We start from the raw sequence: 25,302 nt of genomic DNA, 5'->3' as shown, positions 1-25,302 counted from the left end.
CAGGCACTCTCAGCCCCCACACACAGGGACATTGCCTGTGCGTCGCACTAGTCACCACAAGGGACACGACTCTTCGTGGGCTTGGTGGCTGATTTATTGATTGACTGATTGATTGATTGATTGACAGCTGTTTTATTTATTTTTAGGTTTTGTTTTGGGAGGCAGGGTCTTGGTATATGTAGTTCTGGGCTTGTACTCACTGCATAGCCCACACTAGCCTCAAACTCTTGGCAATCGTCCTGCTTCAGCTTCCCTAGTGCCGGAATCACACGCATGCTTGGCCTTGCCTGTTTCATATAATTGCCATTATCCCCAGCACACTGAACCAGGTACCCACTCCTGGCTGAACGCACTGGCACCTCAGTTACAGCGGGCACTTTATTCACAGCTGGATGTGGGGACTGGACGGTCCCTTCTTGGGATCAGCACTCGATTTCCTTCCCACAAAGGGGTGGCTGCCAGGCCTGTAGCCAAGGCTACCTGGTGCCTCAGAGCGGGGTGCCCACTTCTGCCTTCTGCACCTTCTCACTTCTGTGGGTGCCATCGCAGTACGGGGGCCTCTGAGTGGCCTTACAGGTGCAGAGGGCCACCATGCGGGTCTCCTGGGCCTTGAACTTGAGTGGGGCAAGGCCTGTGCGCTGGAAGAAGTGAGAGCCGTCACAGAAGGGCTGAAGGGAAAGAAAGAGAAGTCAGTGCTGCCTGCCACAGCAGGGACCTCTCTAGAGGCCAAGCTCTGGGGTGGGACAGCTTAGACTACTCTGTCACCTCTGCCTTAATTTGAGAAGTAGGGTTATCATGAAGAAATAAAAGTTAATGACCGGGTGTGGTGCTGTACACCTGTAATCCCAGCACTTGGGAGGCTGAGGCAGGAGGATCACTGAGTTCCAGGACAGCCTGAGGTACATAGTGAGTTCAAGGCCAACCTGAATTACACAGTGAAATCCTGTCTCAAAAAAACAACAAAAAAAGTAATGTTCCTTAGGTGTGATAGCACACACCTGTCAGCACACTAGAGGCTGAGGCAGGAGGATAGTAGTAGTAAGAAATGATCTTGGTGTTCAGTGTTCACAGCATTAGTCTGGAGGGGACCCAGAAGCCAGGACACAAGGGCTATTCGCAAGACAGAACAAGACTCAGGGGTCAGCAGTGTCTGTACCACAGGTTTTGTTTCTAATGACTGAGTCTCCACAGGTCCACGAAATTCATTTCCTTCCCGCATATCCCTCAGGTGAAAACTTGGGGTTGGCGTGAGCTAGGAGTGGTTGTCTGGCTCTGGGAAACAGCTGGGCCTGGGACCCGGACAAGGCCACGGCCTCCAGCCTCGCGCCGGCCTGATCCAGTCGGTGCCCTGTCCATCCTGGAAGTGGCTCAGGCAGAGCCAGGCCCTTGGAAACGCGGGCCCAAAAGGGGGTGTGCCGTGCAAGTTAGGGGCAGAGCTGAGGTCAGGGTAGGGCGGAAGGAAGTGTGCAAATAAAAATCGGCAACCTGTTCCAAAGGGCATGGGGCACGGGCACAAGCACCTCCCCCTCCCCCCAAGCATTCCTTGGCTGGCTTCCCAAGCAACACTCTGCCGCCAGGAAAGCTGCCTAAAGGCTACACAAATCAGCAGCAAAGCGGGACTGGGGACCCAGGGTTGCTGCCACCACCCACATGGCTGGAGGGACACAGTTCTGAACTCTGCAAGGGAAGGAAAAAGGGCCCGGGGCTAGGAACCTGGGCTGGGCAGGGTTCCCGATTGCCAGGCAGCAAGCAGGTGGCAGGCTGAGAAGGCAAAGTCACCTCGTGGCGAAAGGGGAGGGTGTTTTGGGAGGTGGGACTGGTTGGGGGACACGGAAGGCCCAGCAGAATCTGCTCCGCGCGGGGTCCCTCTGCCTGGAGCCTCGGCCCAGCTGCCCCTGGAAGGCGGGAGAGGAAGCCCCTCCGCACTCACCTGATTCTTGCTGCGGCCACACACGCACCACCTGTAGGTTTTCCCTGCCACCAGCTCCACCTTGATGGGCTCTTTCTGGGCCACCACGGCCTTGGCTGGGGTTTTCGGGAACCATCGGGCCTGTGGCCAGAAGAATGCAGGCCTATGGGTCAGCCCGTGCCCTGCCCAGGCTGTCCAGGCCCTCACGGGCCCCGGTGCCACTCGGCGAGGACATCCCCCAGGACAACCTAGGGAGCCTGGACTTCAGAGAGCAAGGAGTGGAGGCCATGTAGGCATCGGGGTGCGGAGTCCAGCTGTCCCCCCTCAAGCCCCAGCCCCCACGGCGCTGGGAGGCGCGGCCACCACCCCGGGGCCTGCATCGGCCGGCGGAAGGAAGCCGGCTCTCCGCGCGGGGCCCTGGTCCACGCCACGTCCCCGTGCCCTAGACCAGCGCTGCAGGCTGAGGCAGGGCTGTCCCTTCCTGGTTCCGTGTCTGGGGGTCTCTGGAACTGGGGGACGTGTGCGGGGAGCGGGGACGCTGGGGCCACTCACCAGCCAGGAGGTGATGTCCCGCCTCTGGCCGAGCTTCTGCAACGCACGCAGGCAGATGTGGTTTGGAAACAGAAAAACTGACTCGGTGCAGAGGGGAGGACGCCGGAAAGCCATCGCGGAGGGAGGAGGCGGCGGACTCGCGGGCTGAGGGGGGAGGCCGGAGGATAAGGGGAGGGGTCACAGAAGGGCCCTTGCTGGGCAGGTCCTGGCACGCCGTAAGCGCTCGGCTGCGGAAAGGGCTGCAAAGGGACGCGATAGGTCGAGGAGGCCACAACGCACGGCGGCTCGGACGCTCCCGGACTGGGGCGGGCGCGGGGCGGGGCTTTGGCCCTGCTGGGGCGAGCCGGAGAGCGGGCGGGGCCAGGAGGCGGAGCTAGCGCTTGCTCGGGGCGGGGCCAGGTAGCTGGGGGCGGGGCCATCGGCTGGGCGGGACCGCAGGACCGCCCTCTCCGCGCGCACAGCCGCGGCTCGCAGAGTCGGGCTCCCAAGTGCTCTGCGCTCCGCCCTGGGCTTGGGGTGGGCCGGAAGACGCTGCACTGCTCCGCGAAGGGGACAAGGGAGGGGGCGGCCCGGAAGCCCAGCAGGTGCCCGCCCGCAGCCTCGCTTCCGCCCAGGTTTCGCAGTGGGCCTCCCCAGGAGCCCTCGGCAGGGCCTGTCTGCTGACGCCTCGTCCCGGCCCGCCGCCCGTCGCTAGGGAAAGCGCAGGTTGGGTACGGCTTATCAACCAGCTTAACAACTATCGCGCTGTCTGGGAGGCTGAGGCAGGAGGGTCCTAAGTTCCAGCCCAGCCTGGGCAGTTTCGCTATACCCTGCGTAAATGAAAAAGCAGTAACAAAACAGGCCTGGGGCATCGCTCAATGCGAAGGTCCTGGGTTCAATTCAATCTCCAGTACGGATGGGGGCAATAGTTCTGCCACGACAGCCGGCCCGCAGTTTCCAGGGGCTCCTTGCATCACCCGGTGCACAGGCGGCGAGCCACTCTTCCCAGTACAGGAGGGGCACAGACCACACCCCACCTTCCCTTGGCAGGCCTCCCCTGACCTTAGTAAAGCCAGACAAAGCAGGGTCTCTCTTTGGAATTTTTTTTTTGTAAAAGTCTTTTATTAAAAGAACAAGTGCTGTTTACGAACTGCCCTTCGTACAAATAACATCCGTTATACAAAGATACAGGATCCGGGTTATGCACAATTCTGGGCTTGAAGGTGCAGGGTGGGGACACTACCTTTCGGGCTGAGGATATAAAGGAGGCTTTAGCAAGAGGGAGGCCTCCGGGTTTGCAAACTGAGGCTTCCCCTCCCTACCCGCTTGGGAAGGGTCTGCTGTACGGATACAGGCTGGGACCAAAAGGGACATCAGGGTCTGGGTCTGCAGTCCCACCACCCCACTCCACGCTGGGCTGGAGAGAGCGGGCAGTGGACAACTGGGCACCACCCCAGCTCTCCAGAGCCAGACAAAGCAGCCTGGTGAGAGGAGAGGCATTTTCATGGGCCTGGGGGTAACCAGGGCTGTCTGGCCCTACTTCCCTCCATCCCCAGTAGAAAGCCCCTCCACCCTTCTCCCCAGGATAAGGAACAGGGACGAGCTGCCACCCCACACTCTGGCCCACTGCACACCAGGAAGACACTGCAAGCTGGCAGAGGGGCCTGGGCCTTGGCAAACCCACCCACCATTTCCAGCCTGGGACATGTGAAGGGACAGGGACATGTGAAGGTCACTCCCTCAGAGCTGACCCTGGCTCATGCACCTGTCTGGTTAGTCTGAGCTCTCTGAGTCTGGGGTGACCACTTCTCTAGGTCTCAGCACAGGTCTCACCAACCTCATCAGGGACCCCGTGAGGCAGCAGGAGACCCCAGAGCCTGAAACCCACAAGTAGGACAAACTTTAAAAGGCACCCCTTGAAGTTCATTGTCTATGAATAGCCGGGTAGTGCCCACAGCTACAACAAACAGGCTCCAACCTCAGCACAGCCCACACGTCTCACACACACACACACTCACTCACACACACGCAACACGCAGAAAGCCTGCAGGGGAGCTGAAGACCAGGCGCTGAGTCCCCCACCCATCTGGGCTTGCAGCTGTCACCAGGGAAGCCAAGGGCCAGCTGACATGCCCCACCCCCAGGTAGGACCCCTGGGCCAGCAGGGGCCTGGCTCGCACACCCACTCACACCTCCCTGCTGAGGGTGGGGACACGAAGCTCCAGCCAAGCATTCGCAGACTGCACTTCCGCTCTGCAAACCACATCCTTCCCCTCCCCGAGACAGCACCACAAATCTGCACCCCACCCCACCCCCGCCCATGTTGTCGGAAGCTGGACTGAGACCCGGAGAGGGTGAGGGCCTTACAGCCTCCTGCATCTGTGCCCCGCCCCTCCTGAGGGTCTTCATAGCTTTCCTAGTGGGCTTTTGGCTGGCCTGTGTCCCACGTCCCCAAGCCTGGCTTCCCTGCTGTGGCCTCCCCATCTAGGGGGCACTAAGGGCTTGGGAAATTTGGGGGACAGAGCCAGAGATGGAGGTGACTGGGGCTGGGATGGGTGGAGAGGGCATGCTAGGAGTGTCTTGGTTCCAGTGCACTAAACCATTCCCTGCCTTCACACCGCAGCCTCGGCGTGACCTCCCTTCCCTTCCACGAGGACAGGGGACAAGAGTGGCCTCAGTCTTGGGCAAGGGCAGGGTGGGAAGGAGCAACTCTTTTAAGAATCTCTGAAGGTTATTTTGTTTTACAGTGGCGTGGGGACAGGGAGTTAAAGAGCAGAAGAGATTAAGATGAATAAAATGCTCAGTTCTAACATGTCTTTCTAACTGATATTTAGCATTTAATTAAAAAAAAAATGAGTATTTCGAGGTCATCACAACTGCCCATCCCCCCCACCCCAAGCCCTTGCAAGTGCCTAAGAAATCTCCTTGGAAGGATTCCCACCCACCGCCCGTTAGCGCCCTAACATCTTACAAAGTCTTATCAATGGGAATATTAATATTATTTTCCGTATCAGAAAAAAAAAACAGTTGAGCAGCACAGGCAAAAATATATCTGCACTACATTTCTGTCGTTGCCAAAAATATACACATCTTCTTTTCTTTATTAAAAAAAAAAAAAAAACCCAACAACAAACCCCCGAGCAGAAACACACAGTTACGCACACATGCAAGCTGGACAGACGGATGGACGGAGGGACGGACAGGGCATCCATCCCAGTGCAACTGCACAGCTCCCCTACCCGACCCCACCCTGGTGCCGGAGGCCCAGGCAGATGAGGCACCCGGGCGAGCGCTACGCGCTGTGCCCAGACACGGCTGGTCGGTGAGGGGACAGCTGTACGTCAGTTTAGTGGCTCTGCAATTGGCAGGGGTGGGAGGCAGGCTAGCCAATTCCGGAAACAGGACTTTTCCTAAAAGAAGTGGCACTTTACCCCCTCCCCCCTGCCCTATCCCCCAAGCCCCAGGGCTCTCCCCCATGCCAAGGAAGAAGGGGGCAGGGGACCCTGAGACCAAACGGGGTATGGGGGACGGAAGGCAGGCTGGTACCCCAATTCAAAGCCCTGCGCTCTGGTAGCAGGGTGCACTTCTGGGCTTCCCTGACCCTCTACGCCCCGAAAGGGACCAGAGCATGCAAGGCGGGGCGGGCACAGAGCACAGCTAGATCCCTGCTGCCACCGACCGGGGCTCCTCTCCCTGCCCTCAGCTCCCCAGTTCAGAGGAAGGAAGACAGATGACAGACACACGCACACACGCACACTCATGCACTCACGCCTCTCCCCAGCCTCGGCACACCTCAAGCCAATAGTGCAAACAAGGAGGGGGTGCCGAGGACGGCAGCGCTCCCCGCCCATCGGGGGCCCTCCGGTGCCGGCGGCCTGGGCTGACACGGGGGTCCTGCCCTTCCTCAGCCCCCGTATCGGTGGGCTTTTACAAGCTCAGCTTGTGACCCTGGGTGGGGAAAGGGACAGTGAGAAACAGTCGAAGGGACCCTTTTGCCACCTGCCCGGGTGGGGAAGAAACTCCAAGTGGGGGCCCCTTCCTCCCTAGATCTCCACGCGGGGCCAGGCCCCGGGCCCCCCTTCCCTTCTCCCAAGTTCAAGTGCTCATCTGTTTTATGTGGCGGGTCGCACAACCCCCCACGCGCGACACGGTGGCCTTCTCCACTCTCCAGGCACCCCGAGCTCCCCGGTGGCAGCGCCGAGGGACGGGCCCGATCCCGATCCCAGGTGCCTTCCCAGCCCCGGTCCGCAGCACCACGCTCCCCACGCGCCTGGGGCCTCTGCATGGGCTCTGGGCCAGGCTCGCCAGTGTCTGGGCCCAACTGCCCGCTCCAGGCTTGGACCCCTCCAGCCAGGATGTGTCCCCTCCACGCAGGGCTCAGGCAGGGCATGGTGGGCTTAGCCTTTCTCCTGGTTCGCTGAGGCTCCTTTGTCAGCGGTCTGGAAAGACAGGAAAGGAGGCTGGGGCCTTGGGAGCTTCCCGGGTGCAGAAGGGGAGGTGGCTGGAGCCTCCTGCCCCGCTCTAGCAGGGCACACCAGACCCCACGGGGGTGGTGAGACCCAGGCACGTGGCAGCCACGGACAGCATCCAGGGCTGTGCTCTATGGCCCTCTCCCTCCAGCCCCCACAGAACCATCTCTTCCTAACAGATCACCCCAGGGAAGGCTTGTTTTCTTCGATATTTTTGTTTCTTGAGATGGATCTCCCTACATAGTCCAGGCTGGCCTTGAACTCACTATGTAGCCCAAGCTGGCCTCGAACTTGCAGTGCCCCTCCTGCCTCAGCCTCCCCAGTGTTGGGATTCCAGGTGTGCGTGCACTGACACACCTAGTGGAAGGCTGTCTTTTTTTTTTCTGGTGCTGGGAATCAAACTCAGGACCTTGCACTTGTCAGGCAGGCACGTGTGCTGCTGAGCCACATTCCTGCGCCCTGGAAGGCTGTTTCCTGATTGACTGTTTTCCCACCAGCCCGGCTCACAGTGGCTCTTTCCTGGCTCTGCACCAGGGATCCCCACCATCCTTCCCTGCACCTCCCTTTGCAGGCATCCAGGAAGACCCGGGAGCCCCTACTCACCCCTCCTTTGGGGCCGCTCCCACTGCCGTCCGCCCCCGACAGGCTGAGGAAGGGGTTGGTCTGGGCGGTGAGGACTGGGGGTCCCCCCGCCGCTGCCACAGCTGCAGCTGCCGCTGCTGCGGCCATGAGACTTGTGTTGCTGCCCAGCGAGGGGGCCACCAGGGCTCCAGCAGGCAGCAGGGCTGGCGCGGACGCGGCTGACAGCAGCGGGGCAGAGCTTCCGGCCAGTAGGCCGGCCATGGGCAGCTGGGAGCCCCCAGCCATCTGCAGCCGCTGCAGCTCCCGCTTCTGCTGCACCTGCTGGATCATCTGGTAGACCACGGTCTGGTGCTCCTGCAAGGGGCCAACCGCTCCTTATGGTCCCTCCCTGCACTGCCAGCCTGCCCTGCCCACCACCCTGGAGCCATGAGGAATGGGGGGCATCAGGGTTATATCTCTTAACATCCCACTCTAGGCCTCAGTCTCCCCTCCTGGACAAGAAAACAAACATGGTGGCATGTGCCAGTGATCCCATGACTCAGGAGGCTGAGGCAGGAGGGCTGAGGAATTTGAGGTCAGCCTTGGTAACATAGGGACTTCAAAGGCAACCTGAACTACACAGCAAGACCCTCTCTCAAAACATCACACAAACCAGGCCTGGTAGTGCGTGCCTAATAATCTCAGGAATCAGCAAGTTGAGGCAGGAGGATTGCTGTGAGTTTGAGGCCAGCTACAAAGTGAGTTCAAGACCAGCCTGAACTACATAGAGAAACCCTGTCTCAAAAAAGATAGAGAAAAAAACAAAAAAAGGATGGGCGTGGTGGCGCATGCCTATAATCCCAACACTTGAGAGGCTAAGGCAGGATGATCATTATGAGTTTGAGGCCAGCCTGGGCTAAAAAGTGAGCTCAAGGCCAGCCTGAACTGCATAGTGAGACCCTGTCTCAAAAAGACAAAAAACAAACAAAACAAAAACACCCACACAGACACACAAAAGCAAAAGAAAAGAAGAAAATTGCTATACGCAGTTAGCATCTGTCAACTGGGGACTGCTGGCCAAGTGCAGGACTGTGACATAACCAGCCCCGCCCACTAAGTAAGTCCTCTGTTGCTATAACAATCACAAATGCTCCAAAGGTGCAAGTTAAAAACACCAATTTTCCTTTTCTTTTTGGTTCTTTTGAGGTAGGGTAGTCCTCCTGCCTGAGCCTCCCAAGTGCTGGGATTATAGATGTGCATCACCATGACCAGCTAACACTAGTTTCATCCTTTTATTGTTACTTTTTTTGTTTGTTTGTTTTTTCCCGGTACCAGGAATCGAACTTGCAACCTTGCACTTAACAGGCAGGTGCTATGCCACTGAGCTAAATCCCTAGCCCCCTTGTTACTTTTGGATAACAAAACACTCTGTGTTCCTAAGGTCAAAATAATGGGTCAAAATCTATCTTACAAATATCTTGCTGTTCTTGTTCTCATCTGGTCCCATAAATAATCAGCTGTTTTCTGGTCTTTCTAGTTTTTTTATATGAAAATGTTAACATCTATTTTCTTCATCCCTTCATTTTTGTTTTTTGTGGTTGTAGAGATTGAAACAGATTCATACATATACATAAGCAAAAACTGTATCACTGAGTGACATCTCCAGTTTTTTATTACCTTTTTTTTTTGGTACCGGAAATCGAACTCAGGATCTTGTGCTTGCCAGACAGGCACTGTGCCACTGGGCTATATCCCTGGCCATATTACTTTATTATTTTTTCTTTGGGACAGTGTCTTGCTATAAGTCAAAAAGTTGTCAGGCTAGCCTTGAGCCTGTGAGCCTCCTACGTCAGCCTCCCAGAGTGCTGGGACTGTAGGCATGTGTCCATGTCACCACCATGTCCACCTTTCCTCTCCCTCACTTTTTCTTTGTCTTTTTTTTTTTTTTTTGGTACCGGGAATCGAACTCATGATCTCAGGCTTGCCAGGCAAGCACTGAGGCCACTGAGCTATATGCCCAGCTCTTTTTTTGTTTGTTTGTTTTGGTTTTTTTTTGGTTTTTCTCCGGTACCGGGAACCGAACTCACGACCTTGCGCTTGCCAGGCAGGCGCTTTTTGCCCCTGATCTAAATCCCCAGCCCTCTTTTTTTTTTTTGAGACAGGATTTTGCTATGCAGTTCAGGCTGGTCTTGAGCTCACTTTGTAGCCCACACTGGTCTCGAACTCGCAGCAATCCTCCTGCCTCAGCCTTCCGAGTGCTGGGCTTACAGGCATGTGCCACCACGCCCAGCTTCCCTCACTTTTAAAAGGCAAAATCTTTTTCTTGGAATGAAATTTGAAAGAGCACAAGGCAAGTGGAGACCTCCAAAAAACTGCTCTGGCTGGGGTAGAGTCACCTTCTCCGGGACCCTGGGATCCCCTGGTGACCCAGAGTTGGGACTCTAGCGCTCAGTTCCCCTCTCCCTGAGGTAAGATCTGGGGTCCTGGCAGCACCCTTTGCCCAGTGGCCAGGGGATCCTAGGCATGGCCTCACCCCTTGCCTGCCACCCCAGGCTTGATCCCTGCCCCACACTGATCCCCCACCCGGCTGGCCTAGATCTAGCAGCATAGGTGAGGGACACAGTACCGGGGTCAGCTGCGGAGAGGCCAGGAGCTGCTGGAGCTGCTGGAGCTGCTGATCTTGCTGCTGCAGGAGGTGTCTCTGCTGCTCAGTGAGGCTGAGGTGGGACAGACAGGCCTGTTGGGAGGGATCGGCCACACACCTCCACCCTACAAGCTCCCTTACTCCCTCGGACAGGGTGAGAGGCAGGAGGTGCGGCTGGAAGGGCAGACCTCAGAGGGAGGCGAGAAACACATCGAGGTGGAAGGCGGGTAAGGCACAGGAAGGGGGAGCTGTCCCAGGAGGGAGACGGAGGAGGGACTCCTAAGGCACTGAGGGGTGACAGTCTAGGGTTTCCAGAAGTTGGCAGCACAGTAGGGCCGTCACCCGTGGGGCCAGTGGACATTCTCCTTTCTGAAAACGTGTGGCAGACCCTCCCCACTCAGCCTTGAGTGAGCTCCCAGGGCAGAGCGCCCCTCACCTGTTGAGACAGCCTGGCAGCTGCAGCGTGGGGGTCCCACCAGCCTGGCTCAAGCCTGCAGGGTTGGGGGCGGCAGCCCCATTCAGCCCCCCCAGGAGCCCATTGAGGGGCAGGCCCCCGCTGCCGGCCAGCCCCCCCAGCAGCCCCTCAGCCACAGGCACAGCCCCCAGCCCTGCCGGCCCCGGTGCCCGGCCAAGCCCATTCTGCGGCTGGGGTGGGAGTGGCGCGGGGGCCCCGGGCAGGGCCAGGGGCAGGGCGGCCGGGCTCTGCTGGAGGAGGGGCAGCGGCGGGGGCGTGCTGTGGAAGGACAGTGACGAGCTGCTGCGGCTCGGGCAGCCTGAGTGTGGGTCCTGGGGGGAGGGGAGCGGGGGTCAGAGGACGATCGCGACCTGCCTGGCCCCCACCACGGCACGGTTCCCCCCTCCGCAGCAGAAGGCACCCCAGGAAGAAGTCAGGCCGGGAAGAAAGGCTGAGACTCCAAACCCCCTCCAAAGGCCATGTCACTGCCCACCTCCTGGGAACCCGGCGTCCCTGCCACCCTTGGTTACCCAGAAACAACGGAAATGGCAGTGATCCGGACCCAGAGGGCGGGGCTTGCCCTAGACACCTGTAACCCCCACTTTATGATGAGCTAAACACCAAGGCTGGGCCGAAAAGCCGTCTACGCGGCAGAGGCTTGGTGGCCGCGGGTTCAATTTAGCTCACTCACTCCTGACTGAGGGTAACAGTAGTTCCAATTCTGTAGGATCATTGTGCAGATTAAATAAACTAATGGGCCCCACGGAGGGCAGGCGGGCAATTAATGTTAGCCATTGTTATGGCCATGACTGCCTAAGTCCCAGTTGGTAAGTGGCAGAGAGAGAACAAGAGCCCAGTTTGTTGGAGTCCAATAATAACCACAACATAACAATAGCAACTGCTACTCCAACCACCACCAATTACGCAGGGATTACTCCGCGTGAGGCGCTGTAATACCCGCTTCAGAACTCTTCTCCCAGGGCCTCCCCAGCAGGCCGGCGTCCAGAGGATCCCTGCCCCGCTCCCTCACGGCCCTCAGCGCGCTGCCCGCCCGGCCCTGGCTCTAGGCGTAGCTCCTCTCCGGAAGGCCCGTGTAGGCGTTGCTCACGGAGCCCCAGCCCGGGACCGACCCTGAGCAGGGCCTCGTAAAGAGGCGAGGGGATGAACCCATCACTTTGCTGCCCAGGCCCCAGGAGGCGCAGGATAGAGACGGACGGGGACCCGCAGTTCCCCCCGCCGCCCTGTCCCCATGGCGCCCACCTCCGAAGACGTGGACAGCGAGTTGTCCAGGCCAAGGCTGGTCTTGCCCGGAGGGCTCTTGCTGGTGCTCAGGGAGTCGCTGCTGCTGGCTGAGGGAGGAGGGAGGTCAGGGCTGGAAGGGGCTCGAGCCAGCCGCCAGCCCGGGACCTCCACCTCTGGGCTGGACCGAGCCCTCACCTTGGGGGAGCAGGCCGTAGGGCCCAGCTAGAGGGCCGTTGGCGGAAGGCAGGGCAGCAGGCAGGGTGGGGAAGGGCACGGAGAGCTGCACGTTGAGAATCTGCAGCCGCTCCTTCTTGGCCGTCAGGCTCAGGATCTGCTCCTGCAGCCGCTGGTTTTCCTTCTGCAGCGCGTGCAGCGCCTTCAGCATCTCCACAACTGCGGAAAGGGAGCCAGGGGGTCTCAGGCCCCGCCCAAGGGGGCGGTCCCACAGATAGCCCAATGGAAGACTAGGGCGGGGCCCGCTCTCCCGCTGGACCCTGCAGGGCGGGGCCTCGAGGATGCTGAGCCCGTGCAGCGCCCGGAGGCCACAGGTGTGCGGCCGGGGGCGGGAAGAGGGCGGGTCTCCCGCCCGCCCGGCGCCACCCTCCTCACTGTTGACGCCGGCCTCGCCGTCGCCCTGCTTCTCCAGCAGCTGCTCCATGTTAGCCGTCCCCGGGGCCGCCGGGTCTAGCTGGACGCTCCCGCATGGTGCAGACGCGGTCTGGTCGAAGAGTGCAGGGAGGCTGCTGATGGGGGACCTGAGTCCGGGAGTGAAGGCGGGTTCAGGCTCCTCTCGCCCCGCGGCAGACCCCCTCCCCCTCGGGGGGTTCCAGCCCGGCCCCGCCCCCTCCCTGTACCCTCCCCCAGCCGCCGCCCCCTCCCTCACATGGAAGACAGACTCTCCTGGGGTGAGGTCCCCCGACACCGGAAGCTGCAGTCCTCCAGGTCTGGCTCTTGGAAGAAGGGAGGGCAAGGGTCAGCGGGGGAGGGGGCTGTCAGACATAAGGTCCCAAGCCTGGGCAGTGGATGAGGAATCTGGGACCTCAGCGGAGACCCCCTCCTCGGAACCCAATCCCAGAGGCGAGGGGGAGCGGGGCTTGGAAACGCTGCCGTGTGGGGGCTCCCTCAGATGCACCTTTCAGTTTCACAGTTACTACGATTTGAGGTGGACACCAACCTGGATTGAGCTGCAATCTGACACTACCTCGCTTGGGTGACCTCCTACCTAAAGTGGTTCCTAGTAGGACCGAAGTAAGGGAATAACGCGAAGTGTTTACCTGGAGGGCTTGGCTGGCAAGCAGCAGCCTTTAATAACTCGTATTATTCATAAAATCCCAAAGAAGAAGGCAAAACTTTCAAGCCACAGAATCCTACTCTGGGTTTTAGAAAATACTACTATTGGGTCTTAAAACTAGAATCCCCCCTTTGGTACTGAACCAGGGCCTTCTCTCTGAGCGGCATCCTCAGCACCACCCCTCTTTTCTTCGTTGTTTGAGACAAGGTCTCACGGAGTTGCGCGGGCCAGGCTTGAACTTGAGAACCTCCAGCCTCAGCTTCCCAGAGTGTTGAGATTACACACGTGTGCCGCCTCTGGCCCTTTTAAAGTTTACCAGTACTGGAGACATGGAGATAAGCTCCGCCCCCACACTGAAAGGTGGTGCACAACCACCAATCAGCTCCCAGGGGCTGGGCTGATTCCAGGGACAGGGGAGGGTGCTCTGGACAGCCCCTTAGGTCCTGCGGACCCACAGGCTGGCAGCCCTGGGGAGACGGGGAGCCTCGGAATTCCGCTCCGGAGAACACACCGCCGAGGGGGCGGCGATGCTACAGGGGCGCTGGACCTGGCCCATGCCCTGAGCACGATTCCCCTGCCGCCTCCTCCTGGGAGATGGAGTAGCAATTCTGCCCTGCTGGCCCCTTCTGTTTTGGTTTTGGAACCCAGCCCCTCAGAAAAGCTGGGCTGCATCCCCAACCTTCGTTTGGAGACTGGCTCTCCATACATGGCCCTGGCTGGTCTTGAACTTGCAATGTTCCTGCCCAGCCCCCCCCCCCCCCGTTTGTCCTGTTAAGTTTTGTTTCATTTCCTTCCCATTGGGCGGGCGCTGGCCAGAGGGAGGAGGCCACAGCGCTCAGGCCTGGGGGAGGAGTACAGCAGGGCCCAGGCTCCTACCTGTGTGGCTGCTCTCGGCCTGGGGGAGCATCGGGTTCACGGCACCTACCGAGGTCCCGAAGATGTGGGCAGAGGGGAGGCTGAAGGTAGAGCCGGCCAGGGGGAACACCTGAGAAGGGGCACCGGCGGGGTGGTTCTCACCAGGTCCAAGGCACCCCGTGACCCCGAGGAGGAGGAGGCAGAGGCAGAGCAGGGCTTCACCTGAGTGGTGGAGATAGCCGCGGAGGAAGAGGGCAGGGTGCTGGTGTATGGGGAGCGGCTGAGCCGGGGCAGGGCCGAGGTGCCCGCGGGGCCCAGCAGGCTAGAGGACAGGGGGGTGCTGCACACAGCCCGTAGCATGCTGCCACCATGGGAGATGGGATCCTTATTACTGGTATAGATGCCTACAGGCATGGGAACAAAGGGAACAGTCACCTCATCAGGGGCTAGGATGGCTGGGACACCCGAGACCTGGACACACACCTGTCTAATGGGCCTCGTGCTGGGGTGACACGGCTTGAGATATACGGCTTGCACTACACTGCTTTGTCCCCCAAACCTGCTGAGGCCCTCCTACAATGACCGCCACGATCTCCCAGGACAACCACACAGGGGACTGGTACAGGGACGTGTGTTGAGGTGACTGTCACCTCCGTCCTTTCTTTGAAGCAAGCTTGCTTTCTCTCCCTCTCCTTTTTGCTTTTCTTTGTTTGTTTGGTTTTCTTCTGGTACCGGGAATCGAACTTGCCAGGCAGGCGCTGTGCTGCTGAGCTAAATCCCCAGCTCCTCCTTTTTGCTTTTGTAGTACTGGGGATTGAACCTAGGGCCTTCACACTGAGCTACATCTTCAGCCCCTTTTATTACTGTCTCTTTTTTGGTACCAGAAATCGAACCCACGACCTTGTGCTTGCCAGGCAGGTGCTGTGTTGCTAAGCTATATCCCTGGCTCCCCTTTTGAGATAGGGCTTAGGACTTGTGATCTCACTGCCTCCGCCTCCTACAGTGCTAGAATTACAGGTGTGCGGGGCTGGGGATTTAGCTCAGCGGCACAGCGCCTGCCTGGCAAGCGCAAGGTCGTGAGCTCAGTTCCCGGTACTGGAAAAAAACAAAACAAAACAAAAAACAACAACAACAAAAAGAATTACAGGTGTGCATCACCAGCCCCACCCTTTGAAGCAGTTTCTAGCATCTTCTTTCTGATTGCATGTTTATGCCTCTGTCCCCACCCCATCCTCAGGGTCACTAACCTGCCCCCAGCAGGGGGGACTCCAGGCTCAGGCTGGGTAAACTCCCCGAAGGTCCAAAGGTGCGGGAGGCCAAACCCCCCAGGCCGGAGCTGACCAGGGAGCCCCCAGAGAAGGGGGAGGCTGCAGTGGCGGTGAAGCCAGCGAGCTGGGCAGCAGGCAGGGTGGGGACAGCTGGGGGGCCTGCACCCTCCTTGTTCCGGCTGCCCTTAGGCCGGCCTGGCCCATGCCGGCTCTTCTTACTGGCCTTGTGCTTCTTCTCCTTTAACCCTGGCTCCAGGGGCTCCTCAGCCGGAGCAGGGGTGGTGCTCAGGGCAGGCATCCGCTTGTGGGTGCCAGCTGATGCCCCAGAACCCGAAATGTGGGGAGACTTATAGTCCCCAGGGGAGGGGTCCCGGGCCCGGCCCGAGCTGGAGGCGGAGGTGGAGAATCGCATGATGGGCCCAAAGCCAGAGAAGACCACCTTCTGCTCGAAGAGGTCAGCCTTGGGGGGCTCTGGGGCCGAGGGTGAGGGTGGGGCCGACGGGGCAGGGGCTGAGGGCTTGGAGTACTTGTCCTCCTCCGACTGCTCCAGCTTGGGGAAGGCGGAGAAGTCAGGGGAGCTCTGCAGGGAGGAGCCTGGGTGCAAAGGAAAGGGGATCAGGCCTAGGCTTGGACCCCTCTCCCTCCCACAGCCATGCACTTGGGGGAGAAGCAGAGGCTAGTCTCCCTGCCCAGCTCTGTGTCCTGGGATGAGGACCCCCATTGCCAAGCTTGCCCACCAATAACAAATGGAGGAAAGAGCTGGGGGTGGCAGCCCATGCCAGTAATCCCAGCACTCAGGAGGCTGAGGCAGGAGAATCACCTTGAGTTTAAGGCCGGCCTGGGCTACATAGGGAGTTGAAGGTCAGCCTGGACTATACAGCGAGACCCCGTCTCAAAAATAAGTAAACTCCCAGCCTGGGAACACCACTGGGTGACTGTAGATACAGGAACCAACACTAATGTTGGTGCTTTCAAAGTCTGTAGCACACATGTACGGGGCAAAGAACACAGCTGTGGGTCCTTCCAGATGGGGGGAGTTCCAGGTCCAGGGTAGGGTGGGGAATGGCCAGAGAGGAGCCCTTGGCTGGGAATTTCCCCTCTTTCTCCTGCACCAGTGAATAAAAGTAAATGAGATGCAAGTCAGGCGTGATGGTGCACACCTGTCATCCTAGCTCTTGGGAGGCTGAGGCAGGAGGATGGTGGCAAGTTCAAGGCCAGGCTTGGCTAAACAGTGAGTTCAAGGCCAGCCTCTACTACAGAGTGAGACCCTGTCTCAAAGAGCCTAAGTAAATAAATAAAAGCAAATGAGCTGCAAATCGCTATGCAAAAGCCTTTGCTAGAAAAGCCAGGGCAAGGTGTGCAGCTCGGCCTCCTGGCACTCACCTGCAGGCTGGAAGGGCCCCCCAGAGGCGGAGGCAGCAGCGGTGAAGCTGCTTGCACCCTTCCCACTGCTGCTCAGCTTCTTGGCCTTGTGACTCGGGCTGTGGCTGGAAGACTTTTTCCCCTTGGAGTCCCTGCTGCTCTCTGAGGCCTCCTGAGTGCCAGCCTCATGGTGGGAGGACGAGACCTGCTAGAGGACAGAGAGGAAGAGGCAGACCCAGGGACAGCCACATAAAAACGAGCCGGGCGTGGTGGTGCTCGCCTATCATCCCGGCACTCGGGAGGCTGGCGCACGGGGATTGCCAGGAATTCAAGGTCAACCTGGAAACTACAAGTGAAACCCTGTCTCAAAAAACCAACCAAATAAAACAAAATCAAAAAATACAAACGAGCCCAGAACCCCCACTTCTGTGAAGCCTCCCAGACTGCACAGAGTGGAAAGTCTCTCTGCCTTTTCTTTAGTGGTCCTGGGGATGGCACCCAGGCCCTTGGGCTTGCTTGGCAAGGGCTCCACCATGGAGTTCTCCCAGCCTTCTTTTGAGATCGGCTCTCACTACGTAGCCCAGGCTGGTCTTGAACTTAGGCAGTCTCTGCCACAGCATCAAGAGAGCAGGGGTCACAGGTGCGCACCTCCACACCAGATATCCCAGGTTTTTTTTTGTTTTGTTTTGTTTTTTGTTTTTCTCCAGTAACAGGAACCGAACTCACGACCTTGCGCTTGCCAGGCAGGCGCTTTGCCGCTGAGCTAAATCCCCAGCCCCCTATCCCAAGTTTTTTTATTTGGAGTCAAGGTCTTGCATAATTGCCACAGGCTGGCCTCGAACTTGTAACACTCCTCCATCAGCCTCCTAAGTCACTAGCATTCTAAGTGTGTGCCACACTTGGCCAATCGGCCTTCTTGTTCCCAGGGCACTGAACATCCTCATCTGTGTGCCAGTAGCTGCCACACTGCACTGAAATGTCCTCTCCATTCTGGAGTCTAGGGACCTGGGCAGGGCAGGCCGGAGCTGGCCACACCATGGTGTGTAGTTAAGCTTCTTGTCCTCACAGGACAAGTCCATGGACTTGGGGAGTTCTGAGGAGCTGGGGGGTGCGGTCTGCTCAATGCTCAGCAGATGGTGCTTCACGGGGTGAAGTGCACAGGCCTCAGGCAGATGCCCACGCTCGAGCCCTCCGTACCCCTTGCTCGCTGCGAGCTCTGAAGCTAACTACTTAACCCCTGACCCTTGGCTTCTTCACTTACTAAACGGGTTCATGGAATACCCATGTGTCGTGGGGTCGTTCCGAGATTAGCTGAAGCCCTCCCTGTGCACCCCCTTCCCTCCTGGAGCATGGCCAGGAGCGAGTGCCCTGCGCTGCCCCTCCCAGCACAAGCGAAGCCCTAGCCCGTCTTCCTCTTTGTTCTTTTCAGCAGCTGGAGTTCTGAAGGCAGCCAGATGTGGCATGGAGCTGGGAGCAGCGGACTTTGTGGGGGGAGTGAGCACTGTGGGGTGGGGGATGGGACAGATCCCAGGGCACAGCTGGGGGACATGAGTTCCCGGAACCCCCAAGCCCCCAGAAAGGCTGGGGGCACAAGGGACATGCTCTCCCAGGGGAGACCTGGGAGAAGGGAAGGGAGAGGTGACTGGGGTAGTTGCCACAGCAACGTCACCCTGGAAACCTGAGAGCTGAGCCTCAGCTAGGGTGCCCCAAGCTCTGCCAAGCGTCCTGGGTGGTGGAGGTGACAGGGGTGACAGGCGGGACAGGAGGAAGCAGTTTCTCCAGGCTCACAGGCAGCCAGGCTGAGTGAGGGCGAGGCAGCCCTGGCCTGGAGTAGCGGCTCCCTAGCCGAGGGCAGCCGGGCTCCTGCTCATCCAGACGTGCCCCTGCTGTGTGGGTGCCAGCGTGTCACCCAAGGGCCTGTCCGCCACCACAGCCAGCACTCCAGCCCTTCCAACCTGCATGAGTGGGATCTGGGTTGGGCAGCAGACTTGGGGTGTCCCCTTCTGGTAGAGGGGTCCTGTGCCTCTCCCTGGAGGGCGGGCTCGCTCTGCAGGCAGGAGCCCAATGTGGAGAGGCAGATGTGAGCGTGGGGTAGACAGAGGTGGGCTGCGCCCAGCCCTGGGGCTCAGCGCTTGGTGGGGAGGGGAGGGAGGGTACGAGGGACCCCCACCCGCCGCCGTGCCCCTTGCAGCCCCCTCTGGTACCTTGTCAGCAGCAGGGGCCGCAGGCGCGGTCAGGATGCTGGCGGGGGACTCAGGCCGCTTCTTGTGCTTCTGTTTAAGGCGCTCTTTGTCCTTTCGACTCTGGGGAGGGAGAGACGACCAGGCACTGACGCGCAAGGGTGGCGGCACATGACACATGGCAGCGGGAACCACGTTCTCCTGAGGGTCGGGGACTCTGGCTGGACAGGAGCAGCTCACCAAGCTCCTCCAGAGCCCAGGGCCCCTCCCCTCGCCCTCCCTGCCTGCTAAAAATAGCCTGTCCCATTATCAGCCAGTGACACAGAGCCCGCACCTGCAAGGGTGTCCACGCGGGACTGGGCTGCGCGGAGAGGCAGGCGCGGGGATGTGCGGCAGGGACGCACACAGGCACGTATGCAGGACCGGTCTGGGGAACTGGGGACATGGTCGTAGGGGGGCATGGAGAGAGCTCGGGGAGGCCAGGTCTCACGGCCCCTTCCGGACCTTCATGTTCCACTTCCTCGGCCCCTCCTGCCCCACAGTGGCCTTGCGGGAAGGAAGGGATCGGCTCCAGGGGCTGGGGGCACCGTGGGGCCCTCGGGAGAGCTGGGGTGCGCGTGTGTGAGACAGGTGTCCATGTGCCATGTGCCGGTGGGGCGCCCTCACCTTCTTCTGACCCCGCTCGTGGTGGGCAGGGTGCTTCTCTGGCTGGGCAGAGGGTGAGGCTGACCGGCTCCTCCTGCCAGCCACGAAGCCACTGCCACCTCCCCCTGTGCCACTTCCGCTGCTGCCACCACTGCCGCTGCCACCTCCACTGCCACCTCCACTGCCACTGCCGCCTCCTGCTCCTGCTCCTCCTGCTCCTCCTGCTCCTCCGCCGCTGCTGTGCCGGGATGTCTTCTGGGGAGAGATTTGGAAGCAACTTCCCACCCCTCCTCTCACTGTCTAAAGACCCTGACCCTGGGGTGGTCCCACCCGCTCAGCCCAGACCTCCTGGCCTCAGAGCTCTGCTCCACCTGCAAGTCTGCAAGTCCTGCAGCTTCTCTGCTGGGTAGTTTAGTTTTGTTTTGGTGGTGGTGTTTTCAGACCGGGTCTTGCTATATAGCCCAGGACAGCCTCAAACTCACAGTGATCCTCCTGCCTCAGCCTCTGAATGCTGGAATGACAGGTGTGCACTGCCACACCCAGCTCCTCCACTGCCTTTTGCAGTGTTCAGATTCAACAACTGAGACCTGGAAGAGGGGGGGAGGTGTCCTGGCCTAAAGCCCCGTTTTCTACTCCTACCCTGTCCTCAGAATCTTCCAGCTCATCCTGGGCCCACTGGCCCACAGCCCACTTCTGCTTGCTTCCCTTGGGTAGAAGATGCACAGGGAGCCGGGCGTGGTGGCGCCCCCCTGTAATTCCAGCACTCGGGAGGCTGAGGCAGGAGGACTGTTCCGAGTTCGAGACCAGCTTGGGCTACAAAGTGAGCTCAAGGCCAGCCAGAACTGCACAGCGAGACCCTGCCTCAAAAAGACAAAAAAAAAAAAAAAAAAAAAAAAAAAAAAAAAAAAGAAAAGAAAAGAAAACGCACAGGGACCCTCGCAGGCCCTCCACACACATCACCCTACCATCACCCCTGCTCTCCACACACAGGTTGCTCCAGCGTAACAAAACCAAAACAGCCTGCTGGACACAGCAGCGCATGCCTGTCATCCCAGCACTCAGGCGGCTGAGGCAGGAGGATCACTGTGAGTTCGAGGCCAGCCTGAGCTATACAGTGAGTTCACTGTCTGCCTGAACTATGTAACGAGACCTTGTCTCAAAATAACAAAAATCTGAACACCGCACATACTGCTCTGTGTCTACTTCCAGCCCGGCGGCCGGTGCCTCCCTTCACACGAACACCCTGCATTCCCACCCGGTCAGAGGCCCGCAGCTGCTGCCCTCAGGTTGCCAGCTCCCTCCTAGCTGTCAAACCCTGGGGCTAATTCCAGGCCTCACCCACCCCAGTCGCTCCCCTGCCCACCCTCTCTCTTCTTGGCTCCTCTGTCCCGGGGGCAAGCTGGGCGGCTCCAGCTCACCCTGCCTGCACATGTGCATCCCGAAGCTCACAGGCTCCACCGCACCTGCTGCAAACCCAACCCAGCTGCGCACCTCATCCCAAGTCGCTGCAGCCCTGAAACCCCGTGAACGCGTACTCCGGCCGCTCGTGGGAACGGAAAGGAGGCTGCTAATCTGGACACCAGAGCAAGAGGCACCAGGAACCTTCAGGGTGGACCAAGATGAGGGTGCGGCCCACAGAAGCTGGGGTGCCCCTCTCCTCCCGCCAGTCTACCTGGAGTGGCCCAGCACCCAGCCTTAGTCACCCCAGCCAGCTGTCTCCCTGCCGCCTGCCTCGGCCCTTCCCGGCCTCCTAGCAGTCACCAGGGCCAACTTCCTAAAAGACGAATCTGATGGCGGCAGACTCCTGTGGACAGGGCTGCAGCCTTGGCAGCAGAGCTTCACAGCTTCTGGAGCTTGCACTTCCCACCATGCGCAGGGGACAAGGGACAGAGCCCTCCAGGCCAGGCAGGAGCCTCGCATGCTCTTCGCCCGCCCCAAGGCCTCCTGTCTCATAGCAGACTGCCCCCGCTGCTCCGTGTGCAGACCTCACTGCCCTCCCCATGCGCTGCGTGACCCCAGCAGCTTTCCAAGCAGACTGCGGGCTCTGAAGCCTGCTGGCAGCTGTGCAGTAGGTTGTAGAACCTCAGTTTACCATCTGTCTCAACAAACAAAACTACTGCCAGCAAAAAACAGCGCAGAGGCCAGGGAACGGCAGATGTTGGCTTTCACATACAACGGGTGGCTCTTGGTCTTATTTCTAGCTGCATCCAACTTAAAGTTGTGACTGGCCAGGCCTGAGCTCGGTCTTGCAGGCTGGGCCGCCTGGCTCCTCTAGGGCAAGGTCTGGGCCCGGCTCCCGCCCAGCCCCACCCAGACGCCACCACTCACCATCTTGCTGAAGTGGTACTTGCAGTAGCCGCAGTACTTGACGTTGTCCACCTCCAGCACCTCCTCCTCACACAACAGGCCGGCCATCTGGGCGCTGACCAAGGAAGAAGTGACAGCGGTCAGGGAAGACGGGCTGGCCAGACCAGAGCAGCTGCCACCTCCTCCTCCACCTGCCAGGGCCCAGGGGACGGCTGAAGGCGGACACATCCGCTGGACTCCCGGCGCTGGGGCAGCTCTCACCAGGTGACGTGGAAGGCCTGTCGGCAGCCGTGGCGGTTACAGGTCATGCAGGCTCCCGAGGCCGCCTTGCTTTCCCGGCCCTGCTCCTCGCATATGTAGCAGGTCTGCACGACACAGTGTGAGCATCCCCGCCTCCCGGATCCCTGTCCTGCCAGCTGAGGGACCGCGGGGCTGCCCCTTATTCCATGCTCTACCCCCCAGACGGGTACAGGGACATGGGGTCCTCCGGTCTGCTCTGTCCACGACAGGAGCCAACCGTCCCAGCACTGCTGAGCCTCTGAGATGAGACCAAGTGTGAGTGAGGGACTGAACTGTCAACTGAGAATCTAGCAGATGTCCACAGCCACATGTGGCCGGGGACTACAGTACTGCGCAGCACAGTCCTCAGTGTGTCACGGAGGCCAGCAGCCGTGGCTGTCTTGCTCCCTGGTGACGGGGAGCTCATCCCACTCTGGGGCACTGTGTGTGCCACTTCTGCCTGGGGCCTGGGACCTGGGACCCATTCTCAAAGCTGGCTTTTGCTCACTTCTCGGTCTCAGCCTATCACTGTCTTTCCTGGGCTGCCCTGTCCAGCTGGAGATGTAGCTCAGGGGAAGAGTGCCCCCCTTATGTGCACTGGGCCCGGGGTTTGATCCCTAGCACTGGAAAAACTCACCAGCACAACCCTTGGCTGCCTGAACTAAAGAAAGCCCCCACCAGGAATTCCTTCCTTCGATACTTTATTTCCTTCACAGGTTTACTTTATGTGTTGTTTATTGGTTTTTACACCTTCTCACACAAAACCCCTTACACAAGGACATGAGTTCCATTGCCAGGCAGCACAACTGTCTTTTTTGTTATGGGACAGGGTCTCACTAAGTCGCTCAGTTGCCCTGGCTGGGCTCTAACTTGGGATGCTCCTGCCTCAGCTTCCCAGAGTGCTAGGACAACAGGTTGTATGCCACCATACCTGGCCAGTGCATATGTCTTAATCAGTACAGAACAGAGCGTGCTTGGGGTCCTGCACCAGGTGACACACAGTAAGCACTCAATGAAGTGTCCTGTGAAAGACTGCATGTGCGGCCAGCTAGAAAGCACCCGCTAGCCCCGCTTCTGGATGGCAGCAGTGCCAGGGCACCAGGGTGTGCCTGTGTGTCCACAGGGCCACCAGACGCCTGCCCACCGCCTGAGTTACCCGGAGGTGGTGACTGGACAGAATCAAGTTCCACGGGACTGAGGAGGCCCCTGACGGACGCAGGGACGCTCCGACCAGAAGGGCCTGTGGGCTGCTGACCTTGTTAAAGCGGTCGTGGGGCACGTACTGCAGCACGATGGGTTCCATGGTGATCACGTTGGCGAACTGCACCTCGGGGATGTAGAGGGCACACACCACGTGCGCCCATCCTGGGGCAGCACAGGGCAGGCCTCAGGGACTCCGCCCGGCCTTGGCATCCCCACCCCCCGCTGCAGACTGCTCCGGCACCCCCCACGGGTGCGGAGGGATCCCAGGGACCCCTACACCCCACGGCTCTGGACCTTGCCGAAGGTAGCAGGGGCCCAGCCCCTCACCTCCATTGTCAGTCCTCTTCAACGCTCCGTCTTTGTGCGGGCACAGCTCACACCTCTGCCAAGGCAAGGAGCACAGGGACTGGAATGGGGATGCGGGAAGCAGGACCACCCTGAGCTCTCAGAGGGCCCAGGTGAAACGATGGGGGGGGAACTGGCGGGGGCTGAGAGCTCAGGAAGCCCGAGTGGTGACAGAAGCTGATTTGAGGTCCTCCTACTTTAGCAACTTTGAAAACTTCCCATAATAAAAAAGTTCAAACAAAAAACCGCACTCGCCAGTGCAGAAGGAGGGATGCTCTCACTCTGAGATGGGGTTGGTGATAGGTACGCAGGAACAGGAAGTCTGGGGCTGGGCGGGTGACAGAGCCGAGTCCCCCCAGCCTCAGTCGTCTCCCCCGCCTCAGGAACCACTCAGGGGAGGGGGGAGGGGAGCGGCGTGGAACTCACCACCCTGGCTGCTCGCTCCTGAGATTCACACTTCCGGCAGAACCAGGGTCCCGTCGGCACCTGGACGATGCCATAGCAAGCTAGGGGTGGGGGAGGAGTCGGGAGCAAAGCTGTCAGCCAGCGCTTTTTCCCATAGGAACTGGGGGGAAGGGAATGAGTCTAGAGGACTAGCGCTCCGTATGCCTGTAATCCAGCCTGTAACCCCAGCGCTCAGGAGGCTGAGACAAGAGGATCACGGAGTTCAGGAACAGCCTGGGTAATTCATAGAGTTCAAAGCATGCCTGTAGCACACGGCAAGACCCTCGCTCAAAAACTAAAAAATAAATACATAAATAGACAAAACAAAACTAAAGGTCTAGAGCCAGTTCCAACAGGGGTGGGGGCTGCTCCCCAATCTGTGGGGGTCACATTCTAAGACAGTGGGATCACCAGCAACGCCCAACAGCAAAAGGCCGGCCCCCAACGACGGAATTACTAAACTGCAAACCCGGTGGGAAGCCTGAGTCCTTAACCTTAAACTTGTAGAAAATTTTCTCCTCAAGTCTTTTCTGGACCCGGTTCGGCTCCCGCCCCTGGGCAATATCTCCCGGCCTCGGAACCCGTCAGGAAGGAGAAACACCACTTGTCAACGTCAAACACGTTTTGTTGTTGTGGGGGGGGCGCCTCTTAAAGGGCCAGTAAGGGACCGGGCAGGGAAGTCGGGGTCCAGGGACCTCCCGCTCGGTCTTTTAACTATCACAGGTGCAGGTCAAAAGTCAAGAACCGGGGCAGGTGCGGGGCAGGTCCCCGAGAGGCGCATGGCGGGAAGAGCGGGCAGCCACCACTTTAAGGGCTATCCCGGGAAGGGGGGGCCCGGCGAGCCGTGCCAGGCGGGCGGGAGATGCCAGCCTGCGCCCTGGGCAAGATTCCTCAAGGAGTTAACTCCGAGCCATGTGCTGCCGGGGGAAACTCTGCGCCTCCTCCCCGCGTTCCGGCCCCCCGCGCGCCCGCGCCCGGTCGCCGCTCCTCCCCGGAGAGCGCCCGGAGTCCGTGCTCCCCCGGGACCGGCTCCTCCCGCCCCAGTGCGCTCCTCCCAGCCTCCGGAAGCGCGGGGGGATGACCCCCCCTTGACCTCTTCCTCCCGGAGCTGGGACCAAAATAACCGGGCGGGAGGGGACGCCGCGCAGGTAAACATCGCCCCGACACCGCGGCGCGGGGCGCGGGGAGTTCGCCGCCCGCTCCCCGGACTCTCCCCAAACTCCCTCAACTTGGGGTGGGGGGCGCAGGGCGGAAACAATAGGCGAGAAAACAATGCCTGACCCGGTCCTGCAGGACCCGGCGGGGGGAGCCCC

At 59.6% G+C, this 25,302-nt stretch overlaps 2 protein-coding genes across 4 annotated transcripts; both read right to left on the bottom strand.

Moving 5' to 3' along the window:
• Positions 1–112: 112 nt before the first annotated feature.
• Cisd3 (CDGSH iron sulfur domain 3) lies at positions 113–2,768 on the bottom strand. Its single transcript, XM_005394278.2, has 3 exons — positions 2,462–2,768; positions 1,931–2,050; positions 113–668 (listed from the first exon to the last, which is right to left on the bottom strand). The coding sequence occupies exons 1-3, from the start codon at positions 2,573–2,575 to the stop codon at positions 489–491; spliced, it is 414 nt and encodes a 137-aa protein (XP_005394335.1). The 5' UTR covers positions 2,576–2,768; the 3' UTR covers positions 113–488.
• A 765-nt stretch (positions 2,769–3,533) lies between these two features.
• On the bottom strand, positions 3,534–24,051 carry Mllt6 (myeloid/lymphoid or mixed-lineage leukemia; translocated to, 6; the record flags this gene model as incomplete). 3 transcript variants are annotated; one of them, XM_005394277.2, is given in 19 exon segments in its annotated part: positions 3,534–6,879; positions 7,513–7,845; positions 10,097–10,187; positions 10,551–10,900; positions 11,829–11,917; positions 12,006–12,203; positions 12,420–12,565; positions 12,694–12,760; positions 13,978–14,086; positions 14,179–14,360; positions 15,204–15,818; positions 16,608–16,794; positions 18,791–18,889; positions 19,433–19,666; positions 21,740–21,833; positions 21,980–22,083; positions 23,253–23,362; positions 23,528–23,582; positions 23,972–24,051. In XM_005394277.2, coding segments are annotated over 19 exon segments (3,185 nt in total), but the record flags the coding sequence as incomplete, so codon positions are not given.
• Between the last annotated feature and the right edge of the window lie 1,251 nt (positions 24,052–25,302).

The sequence above is a fragment of the Chinchilla lanigera genome, unplaced genomic scaffold, assembly GCF_000276665.1.
Source record: "Chinchilla lanigera isolate Chin_1 unplaced genomic scaffold, ChiLan1.0 scaffold00050, whole genome shotgun sequence".
NCBI classification, from domain to species: Eukaryota; Metazoa; Chordata; class Mammalia; order Rodentia; family Chinchillidae; genus Chinchilla; species Chinchilla lanigera.
Note: the sequence above shows the minus strand (reverse complement) of the source record. Positions and strands in the feature narration are given on the sequence as shown.

What these genes read in the sequence shown, in the direction of transcription:
- Cisd3 (XM_005394278.2), bottom strand. Translation starts at nt 2,575, where the DNA reads ATGGCTTTCCGGCGTCCTCCCCTCTGCACCGAGTCAGTTTTTCTGTTT. An exon ending in GGGACATCACCTCCTGGCTG is followed by an intron (nt 2,051 to 2,461) that starts GTGAGTGGCCCC and finishes TTCTGGCCACAG; the next exon opens with GCCCGATGGTTCCCGAAAAC. An exon ending in GTGGCCGCAGCAAGAATCAG is followed by an intron (nt 669 to 1,930) that starts GTGAGTGCGGAG and finishes CTTTCCCTTCAG; the next exon opens with CCCTTCTGTGACGGCTCTCA.